Source organism: Zonotrichia albicollis, chromosome 4 (assembly GCF_047830755.1).
Source record: "Zonotrichia albicollis isolate bZonAlb1 chromosome 4, bZonAlb1.hap1, whole genome shotgun sequence".
Taxonomy (NCBI): domain Eukaryota; kingdom Metazoa; phylum Chordata; class Aves; order Passeriformes; family Passerellidae; genus Zonotrichia; species Zonotrichia albicollis.
In genome coordinates this window covers 48,576,552-48,590,607 of record NC_133822.1, presented here as the reverse complement: position 1 = coordinate 48,590,607, position 14,056 = coordinate 48,576,552, and the positions used below count along the sequence as shown (strand labels likewise).

The following is a 14,056-nucleotide window of genomic DNA, read 5'->3' as shown; positions in this document are numbered from 1 at the left end:
TGTACCACTTGAAGGTTTTGGTCTATGTTCCACTGATCAAGTGCTAAATGCTTAAATGCTTCTTCAACATTATCTCCTGGGATGCCTGAGGTCTTATTTATTTCATTCATTTATCATTTATTTTGAGGTTGCTGCCTCAAAACAATGGGTTTTTGGGAAGTTGTGAAGTTTCACCTCTTACTGTGCTTTGTTGACAAAGCTGTGATGTGTGGAAGTGGGAGCTGTGCAGTCTGTCCCGTAGCTAATGTCAGCTTGTTTTCAACTCGAGTGTTTTGGGAGGCATTCTGACGTGCCCCAAGAAAAGCCACCAGGCAGGTTTGGCATGTTTTCATCCCAAGTCAACTTTAGGAAACGTTTCAAGTCTCTTTCTTCTGCTGTTAATGAACTTCGAAGTGCTCCAACAAGTTTCAAACCTCATCCAGGTACTCATTGGTCTCACTAATTATCCACAGACTTCATGCCTTTCACAGGCGTGTCGTGCCTGGTTTTATTTCGCAAACTGGATCTCCACTGGCAGCGTCTGTCGGAGGGGCGCGACCCCATCCCCGCCCGAAGGCAGCGGGAGCTCCACATGGCGCGGGCCCAACCGCAGCCGCAGCTGCAGCGCCCCCTCGCTGCGGCGCAGGCGCGGGCGGGCCCGCGCGGCTGCCGGCGGAGCATGCGCGGGGAGGCCGCGGGGCGGGATGGCGGCGGCACCCGCGGCCCCAGGGAGCAGGTCGGTGACGGGGCCGGGCGCTGCGAGCGCCTCCGGCCGCCCGGCGCCGCGCAACGCAGCCCGGGGTGGGCCGGCCGAGGTGGCCGCAGCAGCCTCTCCATGAGCGCCTCGGTGCCTCCAGGCAGCGCCCCGGGGGCTGTGCGGGCCGGGCCCGGCCGCGGCTCCGGCCGGGCGGGAGGAGAAAGAAGAGAAGAAGGAGGTGGTGGCCGTGTCGCTGATGCCCTGCGCCTTGTGTTTTCCCATCAGGTGTTGTCCTTCTTGATTCCCATGTCCTATTACCAGGAGGATTTCTTCAGAGAATACCTCAAGATGATGGCGAATATGGTCATCCTGAATCTGCTCATTTGTATTTCTCTGGCGTTCTGGATCGTGTCGATGACTGCAAGTACGTACTACGGTGAGTCCAAAGGCCGGGGAGAGGCTGACATGGCACGGCCACGGGCGAACCCTCCCCTCCGGCCTCTGGGCAGGGGACAAAAATGGGAGGAGGGGTGTGCGCAGCCCCTTCCTTCCTTCGTCAGTAGAGCTGGTAACTCAGCTCTCACAGTAGGTGATGGTGCTTTAGAAGATGCTGACAGCCGCTTACTTGCAGCTCTGCCCAGGGATCATGTACAATTTAAAATGTTGGTGTCCTTTGTGATGTCTTTCTCCAAAAGAAAGCAAATAAAAATTAAGAAGTGAAAGGAAGAGCTGAGCTGACACAGGTCTTTCTGCATCACGGAAAGTACCTGACAGCGTGGGAAGAGTGTGCCAGCTTTCAAAAATGTTTTAGGAATCAGCAACATCTGCAACGTGCAGAACAGGTCATGCAGGAAGACTTCTTTAGTCGAGGAACAGAGAAACGGGAAATGCTATGAGGAGACAGGGATGTATGGATGGAGTGGCTGGCTGAGGTGTGTATTGTCAGCTCAGCGTTCTGCTCAGGCTGGTTGTGACTTAGTTGTGTGCAGTTGCAGGGACACAAGTCCTCTCTGTAATCTCTCTTTTTGGCTCTAGGGCCATTCTTACAGCAGTGTGCAAAGCAGCTGATACTGCCTGCAGTATCAGTTTATGCCTAGAAAAATTCAGCTGTGTTTCTGAGACAGGTAAAGACTTACCATTCAAACGCCAGCTGGTTTGATGCTGGAAGAGCTCCAGTGTCATTGCAGTGTTGCTGAAAGTGTGTAGAGATAGAGTATGAGCATCTTCAACTGCCTAGTAACACCCTGGGTCCAGAAGAAACGACAATAAATACCCCACCAGTATAAGCTGACTTTCGTAGAGGCAGTTGCATGTCTTTGCTCAGTGTTTTCAGTGATTTAGAATGGGTTACTTAATTAAACAGCATTAAATTTAGGATGGGTTACTTCTGGTACAGCATTAAATAAATGAAATTAAGTACGTTGTCTGCGTTCTTCTGGTTTGGCTCGCAGTGAGATGCCAGATGTGTAGAAGGTATGCAGAAGCAGGCTTCACAACCAGCTTTCATTTGTGTCATTTGTCACTTACCCAAGTGAAATTTAAACATGCAACTTCATTCATTTGTGTCTGTTCTCCAAAGCTATAACTTTTCTGACAATTAGTATATTCTAGTCCTTGTTCTTATAAGTGAGTGGAAATTTACAGTATAGCATGGAGAGACCTGCTACCAGCTAAATCAGGACAGGGCCTGATAGAAAGGAAAAAACTGTGGACAAATCGTCCTTTCTGTAGGGAATGGTTATGGAACAAGAAGGACATAAAACTTCTGTCATTCATTTGCCTGAGACTGGAAAGACCTTGGCTTTTCAAGAAGGTGAATGGAACATACAGTAGTTAATGGGCTTTAAAAGTGCTAAAATTCACAGTCTGTAATATAAATATAAAAATACTGCAAACATACTTTTATTAATGTAGTGTTTATAATATTTCTTAAGCTCCAAACAGTGGGCCAGATGTTAGTGAAGCCAAAATGTTGAAGAGCATATTCATTGTTTTATTATAGATCCTAGCTTGGTCTTAGTAGTAATTTAATACAAATACTTTTCTCTCCTACAAGCAAATCCTAAAGGTTTTGTTTAAAAATGACCTTGAAGAAATGAAAATTCTGTTTGTTAGCCAAAGAAAAGGAACCCCTTTGTGTTACAGTACTACTTACACTCAAATTTGCATCACCAAGAGCTGCCTTGGTTTGTGACAAGCAATACCAGGCTACAGCACTGGAGGGCTCTTAGTACACAGCCGGTGTTCATCTTTTGAATTTCTGACTCAGCCTGGGCTGCAGGACCCCCCTTGCTCACCTACTATGGCTTTGGGGCTTTTCAGTACACAGAAGATAATTTTTTCTTGTGAATCTTTAACGTTGCAATGTGTGTTTTGCTTGTGTCCTGCTTTGCACCAGGGAGCCAGTGTTTGTACAGAGGTTGGGGTACTGGTGACACAAAAGTTCTTGCTGAAAACCATCATGTTTATCTTTCCAGCAAGAGAAGCCTCTGTGCCTCTATGAAATCTTTCTTTTACAAGATTGAGACTTGAGTGCAAGATTTGTGATGTCTTGTATTTGTATAGGAGATATAATAAATTCTCAAGATTTTTTTTTTCAAAACCTACATTAACTATTTGCTTTAGCTTTTAGAAGTTTGTGTGTGTTTCAAACTGAAACTGTCACTTCAAATCTTGCTGAGAAAATAATCAGCTCAAAGTATATTTTAAAGAGCTTTACATTAAGGGCCTTACATCATCTTTCAGAAGAACTGACAGGGCTGGTGTTTCATAAAGTGGTCACACTACTTTCACCTAGCAGACTGTCTTGCTTGCCTTTTTTTGGTAGTGGAATTTTGTCACAGTAAATTCAGATGTTAGTTTTTGAGCTTCATAAATCCCTTTCAGAATGGAAAATATCACCATATTTATTTCTTGTCACGTTTTGCTATTTCTTGGTAATTAATTTCAGTTCATGAAATATATTTTCTTTTGATAGCTGAATGGAAAAATTGAGTAGATAATTTCAGATATATTGTCCTTCAGTCCATATGAATATCTTTCTTCTGAAGAATAAAAAGTTTGAATCTCTATTAAGATCAAAATTTAAGTACATATCAGGAAATAATGACTGTTCAGACATGAAGACATAAAGGCTTTATGAGGATCATGTGTAACCCATCCCTGTTATTTGATTTATCAGGTACTTTACGACCCATTTCTCCATGGCGCTGGCTTTTTTCAGTCTTGGTTCCACTAATTATTGCTACACAGGGGTTTAAGAAGAAGAGTCTGGATCACAGTGGTGCATTGGGAGGTATGTTTTATCTGAGACTTAAGCTGAACATTTGGTAAACTAAAGGTCCTTTTTATTGTTTGCAGTTTAAGACCTCACATAGTTCTATTGTAATAAAATATAAATGTAAGCATACATACCCCAGATTCATACAGGGTTTTTTTTCTCACGCCTGTTTAAACAGTCAAGTAACCCTGTGCTACTGTTCATAATTGATTTGATTAATGCTATTATAGTTATATAAACCTTGAAGATTCTTTTAAACTTCAGTACAGTATGAAGTTAAATCACATGGTTTGGTTTAACATATAGAAGGATTCACAGAGAAACAAGGAAATGGCAGAGGTAGTGGTAAAGAAAGACCCTAAACTGATGTCAGCAGCCTTCGTGCTTGGAGGGTAATCAGTTCTCTTTTCTGTATGCTTCCCCTTTCTGTAATAGAAGCAGTTCTAGGCATTTTTTGGTCTGGCAAAAATAAGAAAATTAAATCTGTACTTCAATAAGAACAAATGACTGTTTCTGAAAAGTTTTTCTACACCACATGATGAAAAGCCCAGCGTAGTGTACAATAGCGTTTATTGAAATCTGATGCAACGTTTCAGGGTGAGGTGATTCACCCTTGTCTTGTGACATTGCCTGAATTGATGTTCAGTGGAGTAAAACAGGGCCTCAACTCCTTCCTTCCCTTGTCACCCATTTTGCAAATCTTCTGTCTGTGAGAGTTAAGGGAAGCATTTTCTACACTGACAAAAATCTTTCTGACTTTTATGTTCCGACCTCTTAACAGCTCTGCTAGCCGATTTATACTGGCAGTTGCTCTTAAATGCAACCATTTTTCTTTCCGTCCTTTAGAACTGTAATCTCATGGTGAGGAGTGAAATTAGGCCTCCCCTGTGAAAGGGAACATAAAAGTGAATTGCATCAAGGAGATCAAATACTTTAAAAAAATTCAGAAATAAAGAGGTGTAATAAAAATCAGAAACTAACAAAGAAAAGAATAGAGAAATGGCATCTGCTAAGATTTGGAGAGGGGTTTTACAGGTTATCTTGGAGACCTTGGATGTGGGATTCAATATCTAAACTGATAATAAACTTGCTGATAGAGGCACAGCCACAGATATATATTTGCTCCTTATAAAAGTAATAATATTCTTCAGGCAGAGTACTTGAATTGCAATAATATTTTCTTTGGATTCTGGGGGTTTTATTGCTTCTCTTTTATTTTTGCATAGTATAACTGATTTGTGGCAAAAGGTCTTAAAAATAACATGCTTCAGCAGTTAGAATAAAATTACTAATTTTCAACAGAATTCCTTATTGTATGATTGTCTTAGGTTTATCAGGAAGATACTCTTCATATTCAGAAAATATGAAGTACTTAATTGCTTTGCAAAACAACCTTTGTTACATGAAGGAACTTTATATGCTTCTTTTTTTCTTCACAGGACTGGTGGTTGGATTTATCCTTACAGTCGCAAATTATAGTTTCTTCTCTTCTTTGTTTGTATTTTTTGTAACTTCTTCAAAACTTACCAAGTGGAAAAAAGATATAAAGAAACAAATAGATTCAGAATACAAAGAAGGTAAGCCAAAATACTTTAATTCTTTTAGATCCCTTGTAGAGAATAAATACTGCATGTTTCTTGTTCCTTTCAAAGAGTCAGATGAGATATAACATCTAGAATAGGGAACACTCTTGAGACTCCCTTTGACCCTATCCCTGTGAATATTAGCAAGCCACTTTGCTTTTGCTTCTGTTCTGTTAAATAAATTTCCATAAAGTTTCTGTTTTAAATGTTTGTCTTTTTAAATTTAACTTTAGATAAGCGTTATTTTGGTTTTGTCTCATGCTATTGCCTGAAATTATTAAAATTCAGTTTCTGTACTTCAGGTGGCCAGAGGAATTGGGTTCAGGTATTCTGTAATGGTGGTGTTCCTACTGAGCTGGCTCTCTTATATATGATAGAAAATGGACCAGGTGAAATTCCTATTGACTTTTCAAAGGAATACACAGCATCATGGATGTGCTTATCCCTTTTGGGAGCTTTGGCATGCTCTGCTGGCGATACATGGGCTTCAGAGATTGGTAGTGTTATGAGTAAAAGCAAACCAAGATTGATAACAACCTGGGAACAGGTTCCAGTAGGTAAGGTGTTACCTCTTCTACATGTTCTTAATATTTTGTTAATCTGTTTTGAATTATACATCCAACTTGTAAAGTTCCAAGAAAGACATAGAAAAATAAATATTAGAAATCTGGGATTTGAAAAGGTTACTAGGAATGCATTCTCTGAAATGGAATATAGTCAACTGTGTTTCTTCCGATCTTGATGAGATGCACAAGTGTAGCAACCACGGAGCTAAAATCATTCTGAATGCTGTCACTTCTAATCTCTGACAATAGTAAAAGAGTTTATACTCCTAATATGAATAATGCAAGTTATCAACTGATATTTTTCAGGCATTATTTCAATCAGTAATATACATATATATTCAACAGAGACAGTACAGAAAATTCACTTCATAACCAAATCACTCATTTCCTTTAATATCCTACCAAGGGTGAATAAAGTGAACTTTCTGTCTGTCAAATGTTGTCTCCATGTGGGTGTCATTGCTGCTTTAAAGCAATATACCTTTTTAGAGTCTTGCTGACAAATTGATCAGAGGCACAGATCTTGTTGGATAGGAGTGAAAAGTATGGGAATTTTTTTTCTTTATATGCACTCTTCAGATTTTTATTCAATGAGCTCTCAAACATCTCTGTTTATGGATTTAGTTCTTTTCTTTTTAAATGTGCTGGTAAAACATGTCGTAGTATACTACTTCTGAAAGAGGGCATTGCTTTAATGTGCACATCTCAAGGTTTGTTTTTCTTGAGCAAATCTCTTCTTTTATTACTCCACCACCTCCTAGAGCAGGCAAATACCAGGTGACATTGAGAGGTGTGTGTTGTTTAGTTTTATTTAATTTAATGCTGGTGAATATTTCTAGAGGACTAGCCCTAGAGACGGGAAAGGAGTAGTAACAGGCAGTAATGGTGCAGGCTAAGCTGCTCAACAGCATAATGGGAATTGTAAAAAGCTGCAGTAGATGTAAGGGGAGAAGCTCACTATGGGCAGTTTGGATTTCATGTAAAATGTTTAAATTATCACAAGTCTTTTAAAACCAGTTTGTAAATCAGCTATACTTTATTTGGTTTAGGTACTAATGGAGCAGTTACTTTAGTGGGCCTGATCTCAAGTTTGCTTGGAGGCATGACAGTAGGTATAGCCTACTTTATAACTCAACTCCTTTTTGTGAGTGATCTGGAAATATCTGCTCCACAATGGCCCATCATAGTGTTTGGTGCAGCAGCTGGCCTACTGGGATCAATTGTTGATTCGTATTTGGGAGCTACGATGCAATACAGTGGTAAGAGTCTTCTTTTTTTTTTTTTTTTTTTTTTCCTTTCTCCCAGTGTAGCCTAAAATTTGACTTGACCTTCAAGAAGGGCTGGGGGATATGATTTTTGAATGACAAGATTACAAAAATAGCAGCATAAAGGACAAAGGGAGCAAATGGACATAGAAATGGAAAGGAGCAAGGGTGGTTGGCCCTTTTCCACATTTTGATTTGTTCATTGAAGCTTCTTGTCATGTTGATGACGGAAAGAGGCACAGATACCCAACAACTTACCTTGGGAGAAGCAATTGCTGCCCTCTCCTTTTCTATATGTCTAATTATAGTAACATATATATATTTTATAAGAAAGAATGTCAGTTTAATAGTATCCATTTAGTTGGATTAAGTTGTCACTGCAGAAGTTCCATTCCTAATTTTGAAGTCTTGGCAATAGGCTTAAATGTAAGAATTAAGTAAGAAAAACTGAGCAATAGTTTACCTTCTGTTTCTTTCTCTGCTTCCTGTGGAAGCTCTGTAATACAGAGCACTGTTTCCTATAAGTTAAGCTTATCACAAACTAGCTGTGACTTTAAATAAAAAGACAATATGCATTTTAAAAAAATATGTTGAGTGGCTGGTTCTTAATTATTGCAATGTTTACTCATTGCCTGTGAATAAACACTACAGACAACCTTTAGGCTAAGCTGTAAACTTATCGTATGTTTCAAAATTATTTAGAAACCATATGTGACACTGTTGTGTTTACCAGCTTGTTTACAGAGAGAACTTAAGTTTCCAGGTTTCATTGTTGGTATACTTATTAATGGGAAGTCAAGGTGTGAATGTGCAGATGAACTGCCTCAGAGACACAAATCCTTTAGGTCTGCCTTTACAGTGAGATCTACCAGCTCTTGTTGATGCTCTGGATTTGGCTATACAGCATTTTTTATTTATATACAGCTCTATTCTTTGTAATTCCATTAAAGTTCAAAATATAACGGAGTGTTTAACTATTTGATAAATTTTTAGATATTTCTGTCCTGAGGAAGAAACACTTAAGCACTCAGACAATGTTGCAAGCTCCTAAACAGGCAGATGCATTAAGAGAATGGAGTGAACCCAGCTAATGCATGCCTGCATTTATCAGCATCTATTTCTTCTTCATTTCGTGTATTCTTTCCATGCTCAGCAACTTACCTTTTTAGCTGCAGCAGGGACAGCGTGCAAGTTACACAGTTTCCTTTACAAATTCAAAAGCATTGCTGGAGTATGTATACCATGTTGTGCATGTACATGCTGTGATATATATGTGATGTGATACAGGCAAAACTGTGCTGCTCATTTGTGTCTCTCCTTTAGCCCACTTTTTTGTTCCCTTTTCAGTGTGGACTCAGAAGGAATACTCTAGTTTCTGCAGCATCAAACAATAAATATGGCAGTGGGAATAAAGAATTGTTTCTTTTTTTTAAACAGTGTGCTGCTAATCCTTTTTGTTAATGTTTTTTCCATTGGTGATATTCCTAGATGTGGTGTATCTAATAGCCTGTGATACCCACTGTTTGTAAAAGAAAATCCACTCCTGCCTGCACAGTTATTAATTAAAACTTTGAATAGCTGTGAAGAATAAGATTCAAATTTGCCCATGTTATCAGTCTGTACCTATTCTGTAAATAACAGAGCTAACAAAGGGACTGTTACTTCACCTACTTGTTCATGATTGGAATACACACTTTATATACAATTGAGGCATAGATTTAGAAAAAAATAATTCCAGTTTTCCTTAAAGAAAGTACTACTCTCTAAAACATAGCAAGTGTTGAGAGCTAAGCTATTAGACTTTGAAGTTTGATTTTTCCGTAGCTGTTTTGCATTATTTAGGGCCAGGTTTAAATGTATGTTTCAAAACAGTACTACCAACTATATCCCTGCCAGGGAGGTTTGTAGTGGGGGATTTTTTAAGTTCAGTCTGAGATGCAGATTTTTTTTTAATGAAGTAGCAGCTTTCTTTGAAATTTAGAGGTTGTGAGTGTTGAAAGTAAAATCTAAGAAGAAAAAAAATTAATATAAAATATACTGGTTTCATTTGGAATGTTCCAACCTTAAAAGCTTGCATGTGCATGTACCCAATTACACTTCACTACAGTGTGAGTTAAGATCAAGCATTCTAGATTGGTGTGATTTTATCAGCATACAGAATGGTGCAGCTGGACAAAACATAGGATAATGGTGTCTGTACAGTAATACCTAATGAAGTAATATTAAAGTATTGATAATACAAAGGCAGAGCAAGAAATTACCTAAGTACTACAGAAAAAACTCTAGCTGCTGGTAGTATAAAATTGCTGTGTAAATAGAATTTATAAATTTAGCCTTTGTGAGGAGCTTGTTTTCTATCAGATTAAGTAATAATGGTGTTTCCGTATTTTTTTTTAAACAAACATGTCTTCTTGCCAGAAAACCTGTTGCTAATAAGTTGTTTTTGTTTAAAACAGCATCCTTTGCTTTTGAGTGATGGAGCAGCTTTTTCCTCTCCTAACTTAACTTGTTTCATTCCTTTCTTTGCTGTGAAACTACATAAAGAGAGAAGACTTGCCAGAAGTGTAACTTCTCAAAAGAAGTAATGTAACTTCTAATGTAAAATACTGCATTTTTACCCCATTTTTTGAAGGTACCAAATTAAACTAACTGTAATTTAGCTTAGTCTGATGATGTCTTCTTACAGAGATTTAACACTGTTATAGTAAAATAAATTTAGGAAGGTGTATATACTTGGTTATTAAGTGTATCTTCATCTCAGTTGGCTTTGTAAAATGAAGTTTTTATCTTTTTCCAGGTTTTGACCAGACAATTGGCATGGTTGTTAACCACCAAACAAAAGACTCCAAGCACATATCTGGAAAACCTATATTAGACAACAATGCCGTAAATCTTTTTTCTTCTGTAATCATTGCTCTGGTGCTTCCAGGCATGTCATGGTTTTTCTGGCCAAGACGTTGAAATGGTTTAAGGTCTTCTGCATGCAAATTTATGTTCAGTCCTGCTCAGAGACTCCAAGGAGTTCCAGTTGAACTCTCTGTAAGAGATGGATCTGAAACGTTCAAAGAGCCGAAGGACTTTCCATCTCAACTTGTTAAGGCTTTAAACCTCATGTGGCAGTCAGCATCTCTCAGGAAGGTGCTTTGTCAATAATGCTCTTGCTGCTCCTCAGGTGGATGTAGGCCATTGCCAAGTGAGGTGAAGCACTTGATTCATTTATCCTCCATTTATGGAGCTGAAGTGTTGGTGTCTGTTCTCTCCAGTTCCCAGCATCTGGAAAGTCAGGAAGCTGGAAATAGAAGTCTAATCCAAATCAATCAGTGTGATAGAGCCTTGTGGCTATTATCCAAGTTAGACACAAAATACACTGCAGCTTTATATAGGCAATGGTAACATGGGTGGAGTGGGTGAATTCTGGTATTTCTTATTAACTACAGTTTTTAAGGTCTTTTGGAGGTATTTGGGCAGGGAAGAAAGAATTCAGCCTTATTGCCTACTCTCTATCCTGATACTATCTCCATTTCCCTGAGAATAGGATTGATAAAAATGATCTATACATAATATTGGAAACAAACATCTAAATTTAAAGTAGAAACTTCAAGCTGTTCCAGTGAGAATAATAAAATTTTCTGTGCTTTTTTGACATTTTTATTTCAAAACTAATGATATTTATGAAGATTTGTCAATACTGTGGTACTTATAAAATACTTTAAAATTAAATATGACAGTTGTGGATTCACAATCATCTCTTTAGAAAGTTAATGTTTTTTTCTATAAGTATAGAATTGTTCCATAGTGTTTGGCATTCTAACCAAACTATACTCCTTGGTTATTTCTCAGCAGTGGAAATGTTTCCCATTTTGTCTGGGGCTTATTTAGAGATGATGGCCTCAGCCAAAGAAACTACAGACATTATCCTTGTTGCAAATGGGGGAAATCACGCATATAAACCATTTAAAAATAGAGATTTAATTTTTGATGCTCAGGTTCCTGTGTTAGGTAATTCTGTCTTCCATCATTCATTTATAAAAGTTGCAGAACTAATGTAGCCAGTACAGATTGTATTTAAACTTTAGAGATACCTTCATAACTTCTCTGCGGTGACATTCACAAGTGTGGGCCCATACTTTTAACTTATGAAAAGCTTTTCCTTTTTTGTTAAAGGTAGATTAATGTTTTGTATTGAACATCTGGGTTTTTTTACAAGTGTCTTGTGTATATTGCCTGTCTTAATTCAATTGACTTTTTTATTTTGTCACCTTTTATGGAAATATTAAAAAACTTTAATGCCTTCCATACTGAGTTTACTCTTTAGAAGTCTAGTCTGTATAGATCTGGAATTCATCACTGGAACTACTTCACTGTATTACCCTATTATAAAGATGAGATCTCAAAGTAGTAAAAGCTTTTTGTAAAGAACAAATTGTATAGCTGCTCTATGTCTGTTCCTGTGGAAGGGCACAAAATTATGGACGTAATATATGCACTTAAACTGTAACAATAAACACTTGGGAATTTTATGCACTGTTTGGACTTATGCTGCTTCTAAATAAACACTGAATTGGTTGTCTTCTATGATTTTATTAATAATGTTGTGGTTTCTAGAATTGAGCAAGTAAAATTTTTGTAAGATACTTTTTTTTTCAGATAAATGCCTTATTCTTGTATTGTTTTGTTTCCTGAAATGAAGTGTACTTTCAGCCACTGAAGTGGACATGGTCAGCTTTTTTCACTATTTTTTATGAGTCCATTTGAAAACCAGCTTACCATGGTGAGAAGACATCTGATTTCATATTCATAGCAGCATGAAATGCTTTGATCTGTGATCCTATGAACAAATGTGATCTCATTGAATTCCTGTAGTTAGCATCTTCAAAGGCCATTATTTTGAATTTTTTTTGTCATGTCTTAGTTATGATATACTTGAGTTGCTTTTGAAATTTCCACTCATAAGTTTCCAGTATACAGAAAGATCTGAGCACACTTAAACTCTGAAAAGGACAGCATTAACTTCAGGTGTATTGACTGTAGCTTAGGCAGATATTGTTACGTTTAACTACTCAGTAGCTGTAAACTGACAAGCTCTGGGAGAAGGTTGTGCTCAATGGCAGACTGTGACAAACTGCCTATAACTTGGCGTGGGTCACTAAGCAGTTTCTGGGCTCACAAGGCAGCAGATGGATAGCCCCTGTCCAAGTGCTGCTTGGAGAGACAAAAATGCAGGAAGTAAAAAGAAAAACGGGGAGTTAAGAGAAAACCAGGAAGTTGATCAACTGGAAATTGGAAAATAAGTTACTGCAGTTAACAAATTTAATTCCATTCTTTAAACTCTAGAATTATTCTTTAGCTCCAGAACCATCGGTACCCTCTGTCACTGATTTTGCATTAATAATTAAGTGGCATCAATATTTCCACAGCAGCAAGGCAATACACTCAAAAACCTTTTAATTGAAGCAGTTATAATTGTGACTTACAGGTCCTCGTGCTTGGCTTGATTGGTGGATGTGATAGATGTTTAAGTGAAATTTTGACATAATTGCATGCAAGAATCTTTAGCCAGGTCTCACCCAGCCTTGGTGCTGTGATTGTTGAAGTATACTGGTAACAGAATCACCAGTATCTATTTTAAATTTCTATTTCATTGTTACAGCTGAAGATTGTCTTGGGTCTGCACATGCTGCATTTGAGTGGTCCATCATTACCCAGTTTCCTAGGACAGCAGAATAAAGTGGTGTAAAAAACAAAGGGGATGTACCACCTGTCTTGGGTATTAGAACAAGCTGATTCTGCAGATTGACTTTTTCTGACAGTAAAGGGCTGAAATGTCACGAGACTCTGTTGGTATTTTACAGAACCAATTTGGGCACTATTCACATTGCAATCTGTTAGGAGCGGGCATCTCAGATTTGGAAGTAGGATTTGTTTTCCCTGCATTTCTTCTAGCAGTGCTTTGGTCCCCATGCAGCCTTTTCTTTACATCTCATTATCTAACATTTTGAATTGGCATTAAGTCACTTTTCTTCAAGCAGGAGTTAACCTGTTTTACAGGAAATTTATTCCCTTAAAACTTTGTAGGCATGCTTCTGGCTATTGCTATAACTGGGTAATAATTTTTAATTTAAACACTGCTTCTGTTGGGTTATAAGGTGCAGCTCAGGGATACAATTATGTGCCTGTTGTAATGCATAAATCAGAGAAGGTACATGAATTCACTCAGACTATGTGGATCCCTGCATCACTCCCAAGCCTGCAGCCACCCTCAGTAAATATTAATGCCAATACCAAATGAGGATGAATACAGATATGTGGAAACAAAGCTATTGAGAAAATGGCAGCCTGTATTTGGGTACTCCCAAGTATGTAAAACTTGATTCCAAGCGAAGAAATTCCACCAGGAATATTCAGTAGCTTTTCTACAACGTTGCTCTCAGAAAGTCAATTTTAATCTCTTCCCACTACAACCACTAATTAAATCATACAATCACAGAACAGCCCATGTTAGAAGCGACTTTTGCGAGATCATCTGGTCCAACCTTTTGTGGGAAAGGGACCTTTGCCGAGATTATCTAATAATATAATATATATTTTTTATTTTTATATATTTATGTATTTATATATATATATTATACATTGTTACACGATATATATATTATACAGATCGTTACACATCAGAGTTTTCCTTGAAA

General features: G+C 38.1%; 1 protein-coding gene across 3 annotated transcripts; it reads left to right on the top strand.

Moving 5' to 3' along the window:
• Positions 1-442: 442 nt before the first annotated feature.
• TMEM19 (transmembrane protein 19) lies at positions 443-11,945 on the top strand. 3 transcript variants are annotated; one of them, XM_005480603.4, is made up of 7 exons: positions 443-715; positions 962-1,112; positions 3,858-3,971; positions 5,396-5,533; positions 5,842-6,096; positions 7,155-7,364; positions 10,168-11,945. In XM_005480603.4, exons 1-7 carry the CDS (start codon positions 458-460, stop codon positions 10,329-10,331), a joined length of 1,290 nt encoding a protein of 429 aa, XP_005480660.3. In that variant the 5' UTR covers positions 443-457; the 3' UTR covers positions 10,332-11,945. The 3 variants fall into 3 exon arrangements, with proteins under 3 accessions (XP_005480660.3, XP_074395828.1, XP_014128112.2); XM_074539727.1 differs by having other exon boundaries at positions 443-1,100; XM_014272637.3 differs by having other exon boundaries at positions 443-1,112.
• The last annotated feature ends 2,111 nt before the right edge of the window (positions 11,946-14,056 follow it).

Excerpts from the sequence above, each read along its gene's own strand:
- TMEM19 (XM_014272637.3), top strand. The coding sequence starts at position 458 with ATGCCTTTCACAGGCGTGTCGTGCCTGGTTTTATTTCGCAAACTGGAT. Across the intron at positions 1,113-3,857 it reads GACTGCAAGTACGTACTACG|GTACTTTACGACCCATTTCT; the intron begins GTGAGTCCAAAG and ends TTGATTTATCAG. Across the intron at positions 7,365-10,167 it reads AGCTACGATGCAATACAGTG|GTTTTGACCAGACAATTGGC; the intron begins GTAAGAGTCTTC and ends ATCTTTTTCCAG.